Genomic DNA, 21,363 nt, shown 5'->3' on the forward strand with positions numbered 1-21,363 from the left:
CCCGGAAGAGGGGGCTGGTCTCTTGTTTTTCGCGGGAAGTTCTTCTGCTCTGCACAGTGGACGTCCAGCCAAGAGCACTGCAGACACTTTCTGATGAAGACATGGACGACAAGGCAAAGAACGGCACATCCCAGCTCAACGGGTAACGTGTTTTATATATTGCTTTACTGTTAAATTCATAATCAGCACATGCTAGGTGGAGATATTACATGCTTTTAGATTTGTGTTCCTGAGAAATGTGTTCGAGCAACGTTACTGAGAAGTGCATAAGTTTTGTAAAAAAAGGGTTCACCAGAACTGAACGTTGTGTGAAAACAACAACGGTGTGTTGGCAGTTTTCTGGCACATTAGCACAAAAACGCTATTTTGTCTTGTTGACAAATATGCCTACTGAGAAATAGTTGCACGTGAAGATGGATCTCATGCTTACTGCTCTCTTGTGGCCATGTTTGGCATCTTCAGCCCTGGAAGCTGGCTGTGATTTCACCAAGTTGATCAACAGCTCTGTTGATCCTGGAAAAACATGGCAATCAACTAATCAGGTTATGTCAAGTTTAGGCTTACACCAGGGTTAATTAGCTGCATCATTTCCCTCTAATTTTAGGGATAATTTATGGGAAGGATTAGGGGTATGGATAGGGTTAGGACTGTTTTCGGAAAGGAATGTCCAGGATAAACAAAATATGTTGATCCAGGAACATATCTGGCAAAATCATTGCGACCGTAAGTGAGGCTCACTAATCAAATCAGATTAGATTTAAAAGGAAAATCTACAACCCATTGTATTTTCATCTATATCGTGTGAATGGTTTTCAGATAACTGCACATTTTAAAACTGTTTAATGACTACCTCAGCATTGTCTCACTGCACTGCCCATTAGCTTCAGATCATCAACCCTAAGTATTCCACCATTAGACTCTCTCTCTCTCTCTCTCTCACACACACTCACACTCACACACACACACACACACACACACCTGCTCTGACAGCTGCTCAAAAAAGAGAGAATCACCAGAGACACTAGGAAAAAGAGTGAGTCAAGTCAGATGGGCCCATTACAAGACATTCAAGGTGTAATATCACTTAACTAAAACGGAAAGCCCTGGAGGAAAACCATCTGATGATCATGTCTGTCAGTGCTTCTCACACATAGAGTAGACAGTCATTGCTGGGCGTCAGGGATGCCAGTGTTAAGATCAGGTAAAGATGTCGTACTCTGCTGAGGCAATAGGAATCTTCTATACTGGAGATGCAGATATGAATGTACACTACCATTCAAAAGGTTGTGGTCAGTTAGATATTTTTTTTGTAAAGAAATGCATACCTTTATGTGGCAACGACAGTAAAACATTTATAATCTTTATTATAATCATTTAATCTATAATTGAGATAAATACTGTTCTTTGAACTTAATATTCATCAAAGAATCCTGAATTAAAATGATCATGGTTTCCACAGAAATATTAAGCGGCACAACAGTTTTCAACATTAACTGTAAATGTTTCCTGAGCAGCAAATCAGAATGATTTCTGAAGGGTCATGTGACACTGAAGACTGGAGTAATGATGATTTTCTCATCACAGTTTACAATATATATGTTAAAAGTTATTTTAAATTCTAATATTGTTGCACAACATTACTATTTAAATGTATTTTTGAACGGTAGTACAATGTAACATACAAGTTTAGCAACTGAGATACATGCACGCACACATATGCTGAAAACTATTTATACATTTTTGAAAACAGAAATTGTACACAATCCATTTGATAAGTATCCTAGTTGATTGTTGAACTGACATGAGGGCACGAATATTGGCCAATGCTGATAATCTCAAAACAGCAGAATATTGCCAATACATCTGTCTGCCAATGTGCCTGGCACTTAAATGTTCACGACAATGTAAATAATTATATAATTTGGCTAATATTAAGGGTAATAATAGTATTATATAAATTCTGCCCTCAATTTTCTCACATTCTTAAAATATTGGTGAAAATAATCATATTTGTGTTCACTAGTGCAAGTTACTCTAAAAAAAAAATGAATGAATGGCTAGTTACTGATTACCTCTTCAACAGTGTAATTAGATTACTGTACTAATTACTCTCTCTAAAAAGTATTTAATTACTAATTCCTTTCTAAATCCCAAATCAACCTCAACCAGCTGAATAATACAAGGATAGACATGAAATTGTTTTAATTCTTTCAAATAAATACTATAAAATTGCATGAAATATCCTTAAACTGACCAAACAATTTAAAGGGAGAAGATTACATAATAAACATACTTTTTAACAGCCGACAATACATTTTGATGTTAAACCCACTATTGTTTTATATATAATTGTTCTAGTTTATACCAGTGGATCCATTGCTCCACACATTTTGTTTGTCTTCCCTAATTTAACACGCCTGATTCAGATCATCAGCTCATTAGGAGAGACTCCATGAACTGAACTGAGTGTGTCAGATAAGAGAGACAGACAAAATGTGCAGAGCAGTGGCTCTGGAGTTGAGAACCACTGGTTTATACCAGTCTGATCTCATGACGCTTCATACTTATTTTACAAGGTGGCTAGCCTGATTCTTACAAATTTGTATTAGTGAGGTCGTACGATTTAGCCACCTCATAAAATGCGTACGAATTGCCGTGAGATCGGATTGGTCTATACACAGTATTTAGCCCAATTACATCAGAATTAACTGTAATTAAAATTAAGAGTAATCCCTTGCTTAATTAAATTACAGTAACTATTTATTTATTTAGAAAAGGGACAGTGTACATTAATTAACATTCATAAATGTAAATGTACCCAAATTAGCCCAAAGGCTAGTTTTCATTGGTAGTCCCTTTGCCAGATGTTATTAGGCTCTAAACTAGAAAAAAGGGTTAAACATTACAACAATACACTACAACTATCATAAAACTAGAACTTGTAAACACCTCTGTAAAATACAATTAAACATATTATACAAAAAGACTATATATATATATATATACACACACAATAAAAAAATATATTGTTATGAGTTAAATATGACTGATTAGGTCTATAATAAGATTAATAATAACTAATTACTTAGTACAAGTACTTAGTAATAGTTACACCCAACACTGGTGTTTACACATATTATCATGTGCTATATTTCCCTAAATGTAATGATTTGTCTGTTTTTTTGTGCTCTCGTGGCTACAGGTGTTTATTTTTTTCTTAATTTCATTTATTCTTTCAATCCATTAGAACACACAGTGAAGGTCTGACAAAGAAGAGGCAGGACTACCTGGAGTGGCCAGAGTATTTCATGGCTGTTGCCTTCTTATCAGCACAGAGGAGCAAAGATCCCAGTTCTCAGGTACCCAGAGATCGATTGCCTGCAGTCCTACTAATGTGAAGTGTGGGTTGATTTGGTGACCACTCATCAATCTGAAATGTGGTTGGATAGTAGTCAATATGAAATTAAATAGGGCTGCACGATATTGGAAAAACTAACATTGAAATATTTCGTTTTTCTGCGCTACTAAAACAATTTGAAAACATTTCATGACTTGAATAGCTCTATTTGGAAAGAATGAATCATTATAGAATGATTGTGGGGATTTTGTAGGGAGTGTAGGGACAAGTTTTGAATATATGAATAATGAATCTTTTTTTAAAGCTACAAGAGTGATTTTCTCTGTCTTTTGTTGTTTGATTAATTCAATTCACATTTATTTTTTATAGTGCTTTTCACAATACACACTTTGTTTCAAAGCAGAAAATGCATGTTTCTACGTTACAGTTGGTCTACAATACAAAGTTATCTGTTATCAGAGGTGACTGTGCCCAAGTAATGTATTTCAGATATGTACATCTACAAATCATGCAATTAGATAACATCATGTTTCATGTATTAATCTTAGGCAGAAGCAATGAGCTCATTGAAGTAGTTATTACAAGTTTTGATCATAATAATTGATTGATTCATTCAGAGTTTGCGTCATCTGAAGTTCTCTTGGGATTTCACACTTTTCACAGGTGTTGGGGCATCTGGAAGTCTTCGTAATACGCTGAATCCAAACTGGAGCTGGTGTAGTCTCTAGTTAGCTCGGGCATCCTGAGATAAAACATTAATGACATAACATTAACAATAATGATGTGCACGGCAGCAGGTATATTAGGATGCTGTCACCATGCGTTCTGTTAATTCAGCTCACGACGTGACTTGTCGATCTTCTATTGGTCACATGTCTTCAAGTGATAGGAATTTGCAGGTAAACGAAGCTAAATTTGCATGAACTTGCTTGTCCTGTCTCCCTTATTCACATGCGTATGAATGAAAGTCAATGAAATGAAAAGTTCAGTATCACCACTCCTTAAAACTGATTTAATTTCAGGTTGGTGCCTGTATCGTGAATCAAGAGAACAAGATAGTGGGTATTGGCTACAATGGTATGCCCAACGGTTGTGACGATGACCTTCTGCCCTGGTCTCGCAGTGCTGATGACAAGCTGGACACCAAATACCCCTATGGTGAGTTCTGAATTTGATCCCTGTGGCCTGTTGCATGAAGCCGGTTTCAGTTGCTACCCAGGCAAGTGTGAGATTTGTTTGAGCAAATTCTATTTTTTGGGCTCAAGAAGATGGATTGGTTCTTAGCGGGTTTCATCATCATGCTAACTTATCCTACATGGCTAACCTGCTCTGGAGCGGGTTTTATTCAGGGTTAGAGCAGACCAAAACTGGACCAGTTCGCTCGCTGTGACATGTATCTGATGCAATAAAGCCACTCTCCCTGTATCTCTCGCTCCAAATGAAAGCAGTTCAGAGTGAAAGAAGTTTAGAGACAAAATTGCTCATATTTTGCTGCTAATTAACCTATTTATTATATTTCTATTATATGAATTGTAATTATGTATAATTCATATAATCATGTAATTATAATAATTTACAATTATTACATTTTGCTTTTAAACATTAGTATTCTTTTGAGCTCTTTGTAAAATTATATAAATTATAAGTTTGTTTGATTCAGATATTTCCTTTCAGCTGCCTTCTCAAAGTTTCGCTGCAGCAGTGGTGTTTATTCCTACCTTGCAAATGCATTTAAATTAATTATATTTTGCATAACAATCTCTTAATCTTCAGCAGAGAAGTGAATTGTGCCGACTCTCTCAAAAGAAGTGAATCTCTCCATGTTCCGTGTGATTGGCTGTTTTGCCACACGTGTCACACTTTCAGGTGCATGCGCTTCAGAGTTAATCGTACGTTTTCGTTTAAACCTGAGTTGGCAGAACGTTTATACAGAGCGTTGTGAGCCTGTTGAACCTGACCTAAACCAGGTTGGATTTATATGTACTTGTCAACTCTAAACCTACTCTGAGTTCAACTAGCTTCATGAAACAGGCCTCTGGAGTCTTGGCTGTTGAACTGCTAGAATCAGTTACCCATAATTATCAGTCTGTCTGCCTCTGTTTGACATCGACAGGTCAGCACACAACACCCACATTACCACCAGTTTGAGGCTCTGTTAATGCAGCGTAAGGTGTCTGTTAACACCGTGTGGTGATGTGTATGCTCTTTTGAGCACATGGTGGCAGTCATGGATTACTTTTCACCTGCATGGGGCTGATGGGAGAGATAAAGGTGGAGCTGCTAAGTGAGGGAATGGGCAAGGTCACTTTGTGGCAGCTATTTGTGTGAGAAATGGAAATGAGTTGGAGCTGGCGATCCTAAAGTCGGCACATGCCAACCTGAGACTTTGAATGGGTTGTACTGCCAAAGGGAAGGTGTGAAAACTTGGGAGAGGATTTATCAGTCTGGCACTCGACTGATCCACTGCACTGTGCATATTTTTTCCCTGGTTTATGTGGACAGGATTATGTTTTTTTTTTTTTTTTGGTCTTTTAGTAAAGCCAATTGAGTTGGACTCCACAAAGTGACCCAGAATGTTAAATTGAAAAAGTTTTTTTTTTTTAAATTTGTTTAAACAACAATCAACAACAAACATATTCACATATCATCACAGCATATATACAATTATAAGCAAAATCTGACACCAGCATCAGTTCGTCCGCTTACAGTTATAATTGTTTTGAAGATAATTTATGAAAGGACGTCACATGACAGTGAACTTAAACCTGGAGCCTCTTAAATTAAGTCTTATTTTTTCCGAACTTAGGAATTGTAAAACATCTCTGGCCCACTGTTTAAATGAAGGGGGAAAGGACTGTTTCCAATTAATTAAAATGAAGCGCCTTGCCAACAAAGAAGTAAAAGCTATACAGTCCAATTCACTTTTTGACTAAGTGTTTTTTTTTTTCACACGCAATGCCATAGATGGTGGTTAAAGGATTTGCACAAACATTTTTACTAATTATTCTAAAATAAGATTAGTCTGCATCCATTGGTTACATCAACTGAGGAATACATCTTTGCCAGATTGGCCTTAGATGAAGTCTATGTACCACTTTGAATTGAATAAGGCTGTGTCTAGCACAGACAGAAGAGCCATGGATCCTATATTTAGCCTCATCCCATTCCTCGTCCGTCAGGCAGATATTAAGGTCCAGGTGCCAGGAATCTCTTTGTGCATTAACAGAAGTGGATAATAATGATGTAAGTTTTATACAAGCTAGATATGTTGCCTCTTTGCTCTGGGTCTTCAGGAAAAAGTTGATCAATAGGGTTTCGACCTTGAAGGGAATGAAAAGAAATAAAATTCTTAGGTGTGAAATCACGTACCTGTAGATATCTGAAAAAGTGGGCTTTAGGTATTTTAAATTGAGATTCTAAACTGTGCAAAAGACAAGAAGCAACCATCAGCAAAAAGATCTTTCAATGTTAAGATACCTTTTTCTTGCCATAGCAAAAATGCCTGGTCATTTAGAGGCTGAGTGATTCTATGATTTCTAGCAACTGAGGCACAGATTGAACCCCTCTGCCATCCGAAATATTTGCGAATTTGGGCCCAAATCTGGACGGAGTTCCATAACGTAGGGTCCAACGAGTGAGAGTCTAGACCCAGTGGTAAGGGTGAGAATAGGAGGGCTGAAAGTGAGAAGGGAAGGCAAGCTGAGGATTCTCTCTGGACCCAGTCTGGTGAGTAGTTTATGTAATGTGAACCTTGCCAGTAAGTCTGAGCTCTTAGGTTACAAGCCCAATAATACAATTGAAAATTTGGGAGAGCCACCCCCGTCTGTTCTTTTGGGTTTTGCACAGACACAGACGTATTCTGGGGGGTTTCTTGTTCCAAATATAAGAGGAGATTATCTTGTTTAAATGAGCAAAAAAAAAATTTCTTAATGTTAATAGGTATAGTTTAGGAACGAGTATAAAAACTTAGGGACTGTATTCATTTTCATTACATTGATCCTAAAATTTAAATTTTAAAAAGAAATTTGGTTTGGTTCCACAGATCATGGAGTTTGGAAAGCTTTGTTTTTTTGTTTTCATGTGATAAATGTTGTTTAATCCATGATATAACTTTTCTGGAGTCTGGTATGACAGATAAAGTAATTGCAATCACATTGCATACAATGATTTTGTCTTTGTTCTCATTGGGACGGGTGGGGCCAACAACTGTTTCTTTGAAACGGGCCTCTGAATTGCAAAGAAACCTCTGTGTTTCAGTTTTCTTCTATTCATTTATTTGTTTTTATATAATATATTTATTATATTTGAGTTCTGTCCTCTAAAAAACCTTCTTCATTCCGTTTTCATGCTTCGTTAAGGCTACTTGTCAGTCAACCTGATTATGTTTGCACTGGCATTTCTCTATTAAGTGTTCCAGTTTGCGGAATATTTATTTAATAATTTGCTTATAATTTATATTTATGTTTTACATTTGAAAAATATTTTCATTAAGTTTCGTTATTTTTAAGATACGTGTATTATAGGTTATGTATTTTGTTTGCCTTCTAATCTCAGAAAAGTTAATGAGATATTTGCTGGTGTTGCTGCGGCAAGTTTTATGCGTGCGCTTGAGCGCTTAATTATATTTGAATTGCTCATTATTGTGAATTGCTTAGTATTTCTCCCCTAACTAATCGACTAATGGCTAAAATCAATGACTTACAGCCGACTTGGAAAATCTTTAGTTGGGGGCAGCTCTAGTCTTAAGAACCATAGTTTAGAGTCTCATTGATTTGGAGTGTAATCAATCATATTAAGTTGATTTTTATATTACAATGTTTACAGGTGCAGAAGTGATGGCTGAAATATAAGGGTATTATATCTAAAGGATACCACATATCGGGCATTTCTTTATTACTGTATTATTAGCAAGTGAGGCAGGAAAAAACTTAAAGCACCACTAGAGGACATTTTGAATAAGTTGTTAAAGTAGAATAATTGTGTTTGTTTCATAAAATAGTCCAGAGCAGGATTTTTCTGAAAAAAAAAAAAAAAAAAAATTTGTACATGATGTTTAGACAAAATCCTCAGGCTTTTGTGTTTGGCTAGATGTTCAGAGTGGTTTTTAGTTCTGATTTAGTTCTATTGGTTAAGTAAAAGAAGTCCATGTCCAAATAGAGCGCTACAGTGTCACAGCATTACAACATTTGATTTGGAGCAAAAATGTGTGCAAATCTGGGGGGAATACTACAAAACTGAAGCGTGAAACTGAAAATAACATAATTTAATCAAAATCAATCTACAATATATGTAACTTTTAACTTGTAGCCATTTGTATAATTTTAAGTGTAAAAAATGCTAAATTTTAATTTAAGTTAAGGGGTTTAAGGAAGCCAATTCAATTTGTTGTTCACAGTGTTTATGAGGGTGGATGAGGACTGCTTGACATTTTAATACATCAAGTATTAGCAACAGTAAAAATGATTTAAATAATGAATTGTCTGTATAGTATTGTGCCACTAGAGGATGCTGAAATACCAAATATAAGACTTATTGGCCTAATGTGATTTTTATTTTTTATTTTCTTTGCCCTGAGAATATAATGACACTTTCACCTCGTTCTCTAATAGGATACAGTGTTTATATGCTGCAACCACAGAGAAAAATGTTAGTTGATGCTATGCTTTATTTTGCTGCAGTCCATATAGCAATATCTTCCATGCTACCTTTTAAATAAATGACAGTCCAGTCAGATTAATACTAAATGTGCATCAAATGTTTGATAGATTTAATAGCTCAGCCCCTCCCATGTTCACTCATTTGATCGTACTCCATCATGAGCTTTATCATGCACACTCTCTCTGCTTTATGTGTGTGCCTGCTTCCAGTTAAAACACACAATGAGTGTGCGTTTCTGTGTGAATTACTGATATCTCTCTTCCATCATAACTACATGCCCTCTCTCTCTCTCTCTCTGCCTTGTGCTGAAGCTCTGCCAAAATAAACGTGTGTCAGGCCGGTGTTTTGTGGTGCAGTGGTAATGTGCCACCGCTGATGGGCCAATTCATTCTCCGTAATTAAGGCGAGCAGAGTGAGTGATTAGACAGGGCTTTTTCTGGGTGATGTTGTGGAGAGCTGACATCTGTTCAGACTCATGCTTTCAAATCTTTTTCCTTTATAACAGTGAACTGGTGACTGGAGCCTTTTTCTGGTGGAGTGGTGCAATGTTGACAAGCTAAGAAAGCTCAATCCATGTTTGTTGTGAAGCAGAATTGTTAATCATAGCTATGATTCATCATTCTGTGCTGCATGTATGCGCCTTTGTGACCTCTGAACGCTTCTAACAGGTCTTTCATGTCTTGTTGCAGTGTGTCACGCAGAGCTGAACGCCATCATGAATAAGAACTCTGCAGATGTCAAGGGTTGCACTATGTATGTAGCGCTCTTCCCCTGCAACGAGTGCGCCAAACTCATTATTCAAGCAGGTGAGAGTGTATCTGAGCATTTGTTTCTAACTGTGCATGTCTAGGTTTTTCAGCACTTTTATTTCCACTGTTCAGGAATCATAGTAGCACACTGAATCTGTGGTGACAGGTAAACAGCTAATTGTCATATTCATTTCGTAACAGGCATCAGTGAATTAATACTTTGATCACAGTTATGTTCTGTTTCTTTGCTGCAACATTGGCGTGTAAAAGATACGTCCCTTTTAGTGCTGTCATGACTCATGATGGTCAGTACCAGTGAAATTTCATGATTAATTTTGATACCTAATCAAGAACTGATGAATGCAGCTGTGCTGTTGTGTAGTGCACAGACAGTAGGAAACAGTAAGATATGCACGTTTTATTTTAAAAATATTTTGTCAGTGATGTGCTGAGTCTTACAATTATTCACACTGAAAAAAATAAGGCCTATCTGTTCCATTAAAAATACAGAGATAGGAAGGCCACAGGTAAATTACATTTATTATAAAGGGTTTATTAGCCTGGGTGCCAGCCCGAACCCCGCCCACAACATTTTTTGGTCGGGAAGTTCGGTCTGGACTCGATCCATTGAGGAGTAATTATGCTCGGCTCCTAGAAGGTCGAGCCAATCAAATTGCCAGGGCGGGCTTTAATCGATGATGGACAGATGGTCTGCGGTTACGTAATCACCCACGTCACCAAAGAGCGCTTGATTTGAATTAGTTTACAACAAAGACGACTGCAGCTGGAGAATTGAGATTTCACGAGTTCACACTTACAAATAAGTCAGATAGAATAAATGCGTAGGCTATATGAGATGTCACGAGTTCACACAAATAAGTAAGACAGAATAAATGCGTATATGACGTGCTGTCCGAGGAGAGGGCTGTGGGCTCGGTAGCCATACTCCCCCCGTGTTCCTGGTTGTGAGAGAACAAGACAAGAGTGAGGATTCGGGGTGGTGGAGGGACCGAGGGATGCTGAAAAACTGTCAAGGAGTGTTAGGTAAGTTGACAGAGTGAATATGCTTCCTCGGTAACGTTAGACATGGTATTGTTTGATGACAAGTTGATATTGGATTGATTATTTGTACGTGCTCCTCCCGAACTTTGTTTATGAAACATCATGTGTAGATTCCGCCATCGCGTCTGTTATAGAAGATATCGACAGTGCATTCATTTTAAAAGAGGAACAGAGAGCCGCGCCCGCGACATTTTGTTGGTTGAAAATATGAATGAAGAACATGCGTCATTTACTCCGTTGCTCTGATTGGTTGTAGGTCTATCCAATTGAGTGCAGAGTTTTTTTTTTTCCTAGTTCGGTTGAGACACGCCCCATAATCAAATCTCTGGAGCGGTATCAGACTCACATTCTGACTAGAATATGAGTATGACGAAGTCAGGCTAAGGGTTTATGTGAAGATTAAAACAATCTTTAAAATTAAGTTTCCCTAAATTAAAAAATATTTTTAAAGCCTAATAAATGTTGAAATTGATAGCTTTTAATTATACTGTAATGCTGAATGTCTAAAATGTATATGTATGTATTCATAAAAATATGCTATTACAACAAATATTTAAAATATACTGTCTTTAAGTTGTTTGTACATTAATTTGGAGCGTAACTGTGAAACTATTACAATATAAAAATATTAAAAACTCCAATGTTTTTAAATGCGATTCTTGATCAATTACTGAAAAAATGTGTGATTAATTATTTTTTTTTAATTGTTTGACAGCACTAAAATATACACTGCCGTTCTAAAGTTTGGGATCTGTAAGATTTTTTTAATGTTTTTAAAAGAAGTCCCTTATGCTCACTAAGGCTGCATTTATTTGATTAAAAATACAAAAAAAAGAGCAGTAATATAGTGAAATATTACAATTTAAAACAACTGTTTTCTATAAATCAATACTTTTATTCAGCAAGGATGCATTACATTGATCAGAAGGGACAGTAAAGACATTTATAATGTTACAAAAGATTCTATTTCAAATAAATGTAATAGAACTTTCTATTCATTTAAAGAATCCTGAGAAAATTGTCTGTTTTCAACATTGATAAAAATAATGAATGTTTTTTGAACATCAAATTTACATAATAGAATTAGAATGATTTCTGAAGGATCATGTGACACTGAAGACTGGGGTAATGATGCTGAAAATTCAGCTTTGCATCTCAGGAATAAATTACATTTTAAAATATATTCAAATAGAAAACAGCTATTTTAAATTGTTGTAATATTTAACAATATTACTGTTTTTTTCCTTGGTATTTTTAATCAAATAAATGCAGCCTTGTTGAGCATAAGAGACGTCTTTTGAAAACATTACAAATTTTACCGATCCAAAACTTCTTGCACGGCAGTGTATATATAAATATAATAATATATATATATACACACATATATTATATAAACACAAACTTTTATGTTAGATGCGATTAATCGATTTGACCGCACTATTTTTATTTATTTATTTCAGTCTGGCCAATGTCAATTCAAAAAGTCCCTTTTACCACATATTTAAAAGCACTAAGTTATATGCCACTGGAAAATGCACCATGCTGTAAATTTCAATATGTAGGGAACAAATATGAACAGTCCTATTGTCACTTTGGCACCAGAGATGTTTTAAAAAAAGAAAAAAGTAAATTCAGCAGTAGCACCAAAACTGCTTCAGTGAGAAATCATTTGAATAACTTGTTTACCCTCTTTAGGGTTTTCTTTAAGTTAACTAAATGCAATCTCTGCTGAGCTCTTAAACAGTTTTGTCTTGCACTGTGACGTGTGAATGTAAGTGTGACATGTGCCCTCAAACTGTTTCTATCGATGTGAACACAGTCTGAATGCCCTCTGCCATGCATATACCTCAAGTATAGTCCAATTTATATTCATAAATTAGTTTTTAATTCATTGTTGCATCTGTATAGTTTCATTGTCCTCTTTCTAACAATACAACAATTTAGCAACAAGAATGACTATAAGTATGCTTAAAAATAACTCTTTATTATGCTTTATGTACTTTCCACTTCAAACACATTTAATATTTATTTTTTCTGAGGTAAACACAAGATGAACCGCTCTACAAACAGTGAGCTTTTTTTTTTTTTTTTTTTAAAGTGGCAACCTTGTCAGTGCTGATGTGGCTGCAGATGAAATGACAGTGGAGACAGGTGGAAACTGAGGTTCTCTATGGTCATCCTGCCATACTGAGAAACCTGCAGTGGGCGTCACTTTGAGCAGCCAGCTTCTTTGTGAGCCTTCTTGGCTGCTTAGATACAGCCTACATAGTGACAGGTTGTCTTCCTCTTATTTTTCCTTCTCCAAACCCTGCTCTGTTGTTATTTTCAATCTCTTCTTATCTGTTGAACTCTCTTAACACCCTCTTCCCCATTCTCTCTCCTCCCCTCCAAGTCTTTTTGTCCTGATCTTCTCTCTCTCTCTCTCTCTCTCTCTCTCTCTCTCTCTCTCTTTCTCTCTCTCTCTCTCTCTCTCTCTCTCTCTCTCTCTCTCTCTCTCTCTCTCTCTCTCTCTCTCTCTCTCTCTCTCTCTCTCTCTCTCTCTCTCTCTCTCTCCCCTCCATGCACACTTGTGGCAAAGCCTACTGAAGCTGTGTGCTGAAGATAGCATGACACACGCTCCGATGCCGTCTGATCTTCAGGATGCTTGGCCTTGCCCCGGCCCATCTCTCAGTGGGGTGTCAGCTTCTTCTCAATGCTCTGGCATCATTAAGGAACACACACAGCACTTTCTTTCCCTTTCGTCTCCACGCTCTCTATAGGATGCAACAAAACGCTGCTAAAAATGATCGTCCGACCTCATTAAAAACGCCCTCTGATGATGCCAATCAGATGGAGCTGAACCAAGCGGATGTTTAATGTTTGAATGCTGAGTTTAAAAGAATCGAGTCGGGGTGTCGTCGCTGTTGGTTAATTTTGAAGGTGTTCTGGCCATGTTTGTTTACTAGAAGTTGTAAAGCCTCACGATATGAAGAAACACAAAAGCCTCTGCATGTAAAAAACATGAGGATAAAGGGAATATTAGTAGACTTGGAATGCGAATCCACCCTGATTCTCTTATAAAGGCATCCGGGCTGTATCTTGTTTCTATGTACGTGGTAAACCTTTTGATATTGCTGGTGTGTGCTTCTTTAACAGAAAACTAACATAATTTAATTACAACCAGAGGGATTTATTAAAAGGAATATTTTGTTTTATTTTGGTGCCAGTGGTATGCATTTTTGTACCCGGCGACAAAGCTTTCGTTTGACTTCCCACACAAAGTTTGCCTTCTTCTTGGTCAAATGACTATGATTACTTGTGCACCAATAATGTGATTATTTCTAATAATCAGAGTAAGGTTTTAATCGCAGTAAGATGTTTAAATGACACCAGCAGATCTATTCACTCCAGTTTACATGCAATTTTCATTATTTTGATTATTTGCTAATAAGTATGGTTATTCCACACTCAGATAGGCATACAGTATAAATGTTACTGGCCATTGTTTTAATCTACTCGCATCAAATTCAAAATACATTTTTATGGATGTATTGGATATTATTTGGCGCCGTGATGAACATTGCGCCATCTAGATGAAGATACGGAGCAGAGACTGTTGACCAAGTTTAGCGATTCAGAGTAAAGGGAAAACTTCAGAATTATGTCACAGAGTTCATTCATGACGTTGTGTGAAAACACACGCCATCCGCGTACGTCCGAGCACATGCACACTTTGGTCAGAGCGGCAATAATGCGATTAAGGTGTTTACATGCCTGTTTATTGTGATTTAAAATCGTCGTACACTACATAGTTCAATGCGAATATGCTTACTACAATTATGAGCTTAATCGCATTAGTTTGATCGAAGTATTGCATTTACATGAGGTAAAGTTTAATCGCAATATTGCCAAAATCCTATTATAATCGCATTATGAGGGGGCATGTAAACGCACTCATTGACAACTGTTCTTGTTCTAAACTGAGATCTTTCACTGTACTTTCTCCCCCTTTTTTCTCGATCTATAATTTTGTTCACGACAAATGTGAAATTGAATACCCTAGATATTACATTTCGCCCCTTCTGTATCTAATTCTGTAGCTATTCCTCCAGTGAGAAAGTGTTACTGCTCATTTCAAATGCAGTTCAAACGTGTCCATCTCTCAATCTTACTGTATGAAATGACACCAATCATTTTCTCTTCCTCTGGCTTCCATGTTGATGTCCCCCCTGCACTTTAGCTTCTCGGTGCCAGCGACAGCGTTTCTGAAGCGCGGCTTTAGAGCCTCTCCTCTCTCTGAGGAATTAAAGTGTTCAGCTCCCAAGCAGCTGCCATCTTGTCACTTCCTGTGACTGTTTTTGGAGGGACTGAGGGACTGTCCTGTCACCTCATCTCCGGAGAGCATTCTGGAAACGTGGCATCTCCAGAGTTCTGCTCCACCTTCTATCAGAAGCTTCCCTTCTGTTGGACAGCTTGTCGTCTTGGAAGTGTTTTATGCAGCTTCGATACTTATCCTCATGTTCTTTTCATGGAAAGGCATGTTTACATGGAAGCACTCGTGCAATTTCTTCGGCCTTTTCCTTTAGGTATCACGTCAGGTTTTAGTTGGAACACTTTAAATGGTTTGAGGGCTTTTTTTGGACCTTGAGTGCTTGCTTTTTATTTTAAAAAGCCAGATGAGAAGTTTTCCCTCCCCCCTATGCACCATGAAATGTCACCAACAAAAGATGGCATGGTTTTAAGATGGCATAGCCAGGCTGTTTCATGGTAATTTCATCTGTTGCCTCTTAAATTGGTCAAATAATTCCATGGAGAAGCCCCATGCTTGTAATGACAGCCTTTAATGAAAGGTGGAATTCACTCTGCAAGTCATTTTGGCTTCGATCAGAGCACTTTTCTCCTCCTGTGCAGATAAAAGTACTTGATGGAGACGCTGTGTATTTTGGGGTGGTGTCTCTCTCCGATATATTCACCTGCAGTTGCAACAACCATTGGCTATGTTGGTTTACTCTTTTTCACCTCTGAAAGCGTTAAGGGCAAGAGGGAGTCTAAGTGGTTTTACCAGATTCCTCGTGTTTCTCTGTAAAGCTTGGCTAACAGGGCCTTTTATAGACTCTCCTCATGTGGGCCGCTTGTGAGTAGTCAGCAGGATGCGTGGGGGTGCTGCCAAATGCCCCACGTTTTTTAGACGCCAGCAGGGCAGATTTCGTTTCAATTGGGATTGGTTGATATTGGCTTGAGCCTGCAGCGACAAGTTATCGACTTCTCCCCTAGCACAAGCTCTTGTTCTTTCCTAACAGGCTATTTTGGGTCCCTGTTCTCTTTGGGCCTGTTTGTTTGAATTTCTCCTTCTGTTTTTTTTTTTTTGTGTGTGCATTTGTCTGACCCACACTATTCTTCTGCTGTCTCTGCCTTACAGGTATAAAGGATGTGATCTATTTGTCAGACAAATACCATGACACTCCAGAAATGACTGCCTCCAGACGTCTGCTTAACTTGGCGGGCATCACGTACAAGTAAGTCTCTCGAGTCTGACCTTAGTAAGGGGTTGGTGTGTGGCTTGGAAATTAAGAGGGTTCATTTGCATTCCTGTCGGATCTGACTGGCCCGAACGATTGTACAATCAAGGCTGTAACGGAGCCTGACCCTCAGATGTGTGGGTGTATGTGTGACCTAAAGCATCAAAAAGCTTCTGTGAGCCTTCGAAAAAAGACACGCTTGGGGAAAAATGAGTAAGCACTGTGCACAAGTCTGGATTTGTCTCATACTCCATAGGAAGCCAAATCGTATCACCTTCATGACAACCTCAAAAGTGCAATAAACAGCCACAATTGACTAGTCATATCAATGACGTTTTATATATTACTAATTATATATTTTTATATTTTACTGTTGTTTTATACACACACCTCTACACAAACATATGTTTGTGCAGTGGACATGAATGATACCTCAAGTCTTGTGGCTTGTTTAGAGAACTGTGTACTGTTACTTTAAGAGACTAGCCTGGTGGATGATTAAAATAAAATCATGTATTGTATTGTAATGTTGTATTTTTCATACCTGGCAAACAAAGAGATGAGTAGTAGTATTACAAAATATGATGTACAATGATGTATATCTACATGAGATGGAGACTGCAGTAATATCAGTGGCCTAGAAAAGCTGTTTTATTCACGATGGAGCTGAGCTGGTTTCCCCTCATGCATGTTGGCATCAGTGACTGTCACTACTACTACTTCCAATAATAATGATAATATATAAAAACTTAAATACTTTTGTATGACACTTTTAATCTGTAATTAAGGTGTTTTACAAAACATAAATGACATATTAACAAACAAAGTTTAGAACATAAACATATACAGTCAGACTGAACAGACAAACATGACAAAGAAGTTTGAGTCGACAGTTCAAAGATCATCAACATCGTCACCTTAAAATTAAGTGTGTGTGTGATCCATCAGACAGTCCGAACAGAATGAGTACCACGCCGAAGGTGTCAGCTTAAAGTTCAAGAATACAGGGATTAAAAGAGCAAAATGTAAATGCAAACATTTAAAACCTTTAGTTTAAATGCATAATGTGAGCGAAGAAGCCCTTCACTTTTTTATTTTTTAATGAGATACAGGGTTAACTGACAACTTAACTGAACTCTCTGTGGGGTTTGCAGTCCTAACAAAGTCCTCTTTATGTTAGAGAGAGCCAGCAGGAACTACAGCAAGAACGGACTGGACGGAAATCTCATCTTCCCAGTTGCATGTACACACTATATATAGATGCACGGTAAATAAACTCTGAAGCCTTTCATCAGAGTCAGATCAAATAGAACTGGGGGGACATGAGCCTGAGGAGACAAAAGGAGTAGATCCGCCTGAAGATGAAAATCAGGAAATCCTTGAAGATACTTTCATGCCTCTTGCCTGTCTTTGAGGGTAGCAAGGTTAATTCCCCTGCTGCCGCTTTTTGAAGGTTGTTCTCCAATACTTCCAGCATTACTATGGATCTCTGCATTTCCATTTCTTCAGCCCTTTGATTGCAGAGCCATAGGCTATTTAATAAAGATATTAAAATCTATTCCACACCCATCACAATTTCAATTTTTTTTTGACCCAATGTCCATATAGTCTGTGTCCATCTGTGCCAAGTATTTGGACATTTAAGCCTCTCATAAATGTAGGCATGGTATAGCATTTATATAACAAAATATCAAACCAAGTGGTGTTTATTTTAAGGAAATAGAACTAAAACACTTTTCAAGCAAAACATTTTAAAAAAAAAAGTTAGTTAGATTTCATATTATAAAATAAATGTTTTGTAGAATGTTTAATAAAGTATTTCAGAAAATAAATCTGATTGTAGAGTACTAGGGATTAGAGGAGGGTGGTGTTTAATGTTTGTTCAAATGAATATAGTACTGTGCAAAAGTCTTAACCACGTAGTGTGAAAGTACAGTAGGAAATATCAGTTTACGTTTCCAAACATTCATTTTTTCATTAATTGTAATAATCCATTTTTGTATGCACAAGGAGTCTGACAAAAGCTGGTGCTCCACACGGAGATCTGATCTCACCATCATAGAGTCCATCTGGGATTACATGAAGAAACAGAAAAAACCGAGAGAGGCTAAATCCAGAAGAACTGCGGCCACGTCTTCAAGATGCTTGAAGAAACCTTCCTGCAAAGCTACCTGAAAAACTATGTTCAAGTGTACCTGGACAAAAGCTGTTTAAAACGCAAAGGGTGGTCACACCAAATATTGATTTGATTTAGTTAATAGAAGTTGGTTTCTTCAAACGTCTTGGAGGCGTTGCCACAGTTCTTCTGTATTTAGTCTGACTCAGTTATTTCTATTTCATGTAATCCCAGATGGACACGATAATGGTGAGATCAGATCTCCGTGTGGAGCACTGGCTGTTGACATTCCTTGTGCATACAAAAATGTCATTGGATTATTACAATTAATGACAAAATTAATGTTTGGAAATGTAAACTGATATTTCCTACTGTACTGACACACTACAGCAAAATATACAAATAACTGCCTTAAAACCATTTTTTGGGGTGAAAATACTAACGTGCCTAAGACTTTTGCACTGGATGTATGTATCTATCTATGTATGTATGTATGTATCTATGTATGGATGGATGTATGTTTGTAGTTTATTCTTATACTTAATATTTTGTTTATATTATGTTTGCATATAATGTTTCCTTATGCACATTTTCGACCTGCGGAAAAAGGAATTCAATGCGCTACTTGCATGTCTGATAAAAGTTTACATCTGACTTTGACTCAGACAATGAACTGCAGTAGTAGATCATATGTTTTCAGCTTTTTATTTATTCATTTTAAGTGCCAGATGATGAGAAATGAAGGATTGAAACCTCACCATTGCTGTGCAGAGTTCTGCATTTTGAATTCTGAATAAGATGATGAATCAATTTGCTCAGGCATCAACTGATGCCGGCTTTGCATTAAGGAACATGGGAGAGCGAGAGTCCAAGCTTTGTGAATGTTCGTGGACGAAGTCTTTAATAATTTTTCTGTCAGTGGAGATTCTATTTGTATGGATTGGCTTCTGTTGTTATAGAGGTTCAATGAGGAATAGATTTTTGCCACATCCAGCTCATCTCACACTGAGAGGGAGGGGTTCATAAAAGAATGAAGAGTAAAAAGAGTGGGATAGAAGGTGAATTGAGAACAAGAAAAATAAAAGGAACAGAAAAGCAAGATTTGTGGTGAAGATGGAAGAAAGGCTAAAAGTGTGTGTGGGGGTGTGGGGGTGTGGGGGTGTGGGGGGGGGGGGGGAGGAGTTTACCACCTGCTGGTTTGGTTCTTCTTGGCAGGGTATTTTCTCTTGAGATGTTGAGGTGCTTGGTCCTGGTGGGATTGCCTTTTGGAGGGGACGCTGCTTGTGTTCTCTCACGAGGACTAGTGTGTAATTGGTTTCCTCAACTCCAGCATGCTGAGGTGAATTATAGGTGTGACAACTTGGACAATGAGGACAAGAAGTGAATTCTCTTTGTCAATTTTATAAAGGTGTTTTAAAATGTCTCTGATTTGACAAGAGTGACAAACTACTTGTGTTTTATTTGGACATGCTTCAGCTTCAATAATATATTTATATATTTTTTCTGTTCTTATTTCTGTCCTACAGGCAATTCAAGCCGAAGCATGGAAAGATTGTCATTGATTTTAATTCAATCAACCACCCCGGATTGAACACTTCCAGTGGTTTTGGGGGCGTACAGTCATCATAAGCCAAGGAACTTGGAGCGTGACATTAAGTATTCATAAAACAGACACATTGTTCACCTTGTTTATGTACTGGTGAAGGTCTTTATGGGTTTGAGTGATACTAAATGGGTACTAAATAGATATAGTTCACTGTCGTGCAATTTTGTTTTAAATCTTCGTTTCTTCAAATCTTGAAACTTGCTGAAATTGACAGTAGTTAAAGTAGTTTTTATCAATTTATACAATAGCGGCCGGTAAGTGACCTTGGCTGATGTGCCTATTTTAAATTGATTATTTTAGAGTTTCAGTATTTATGAATGGGTTGACAATGAGGAAATTAAAATCAAACTGGATGCCAACATTAACCAAATCAAATTATTTACCTTTGTCTTTTAATTTTTTTGTATGCTGTATGATAAGGCTGATTAGATTTTGATGTTCATTTCACTCATACAAAAACGGTAAATTACCCTTTCCTTCAATAAACCTCTGATGACTGTTTTGCTCATATTCATAAGCTTTTGTAAGAAACTCAGCAGATAAACCTCATATTTTGTCAAACCGCAATCCGTATTGTTTTGTGCATGTGTCTGTGCAGGTTAGAGCCCACAACTTCTGGTTTTAATAAAAAGACTTGCATTTTATTTGCAACTATCGTTATTCCAGGATCACGCTCTCAAAATAAAAACTGAATAAAATTTCTGGTTCATAGGCATCCTATGAGATTTAGATTTTTTTTTTTTTTTTTTGTTACACAACACAAAATAAATCTGCCCACACAGCTATTTTTTTTTATGAGGCATGCATACATCACTGAACGGTTTTTCCCATCACACACAACAGACTTTGGAATGAATAATATTTCTTAACAGAATAATTGGAAATTTTTTTCTGAGCATCATTTGGTCATTACTATTCACTATTCCTCCTGGGATTTGATAATGCAGAGATCTTTTAACAACATAAATCTTCATTTGAGAGTTGATGTAATGGTTGTATGGCACTGCAATTGTCATTTTTTTGGTTTGGTTTGTCACTTCTGAGTTATATAACAGTTAAGAAGTTGATAATTAATACTACGCTCTTGAGATCCTAAGGCTTTTGAAGCGTAATGAGATCTGGAGGACCAGCACACTTTCATATACTGTGAGGGAAGTGCACATTATCAGCTCATTGTGAATGATTCCACTCAAGAGTCTTGCACGGGTCCTGCTTGGTAAACCCGCCCTGCACCCGCAGTACTTAACAGAACACCAGACCTGTTATCCAACAGCAGCATTTAATTACGTAACCGACCGTTTGACATAAAGACCGTG

General features: G+C 37.2%; 1 protein-coding gene across 2 annotated transcripts; it reads left to right on the plus strand.

Moving 5' to 3' along the window:
• On the plus strand, nt 1-20,761 carry dctd (dCMP deaminase). 2 transcript variants are annotated; one of them, XM_079854585.1, is made up of 6 exons: nt 1-142; nt 3,248-3,359; nt 4,381-4,516; nt 9,706-9,822; nt 16,226-16,322; nt 19,968-20,761. In XM_079854585.1, exons 1-6 carry the CDS (start codon nt 102-104, stop codon nt 20,068-20,070), a joined length of 606 nt encoding a protein of 201 aa, XP_079710711.1. In that variant the 5' UTR covers nt 1-101; the 3' UTR covers nt 20,071-20,761. The 2 variants fall into 2 exon arrangements, with proteins under 2 accessions (XP_079710711.1, XP_079710710.1); XM_079854584.1 differs by lacking the exon at nt 9,706-9,822 and having other exon boundaries at nt 15-142.
• The last annotated feature ends 602 nt before the right edge of the window (nt 20,762-21,363 follow it).

Source organism: Squalius cephalus (assembly GCF_949319135.1).
Source record: "Squalius cephalus genome assembly, chromosome: 2".
NCBI classification, from domain to species: Eukaryota; Metazoa; Chordata; class Actinopteri; order Cypriniformes; family Leuciscidae; genus Squalius; species Squalius cephalus.

Excerpts from the sequence above, each read along its gene's own strand:
- dctd (XM_079854585.1), top strand. The coding sequence starts at position 102 with ATGGACGACAAGGCAAAGAACGGCACATCCCAGCTCAACGG. Across the intron at positions 143-3,247 it reads GGCACATCCCAGCTCAACGG|AACACACAGTGAAGGTCTGA; the intron begins GTAACGTGTTTT and ends TCAATCCATTAG. Across the intron at positions 3,360-4,380 it reads GCAAAGATCCCAGTTCTCAG|GTTGGTGCCTGTATCGTGAA; the intron begins GTACCCAGAGAT and ends ATTTAATTTCAG.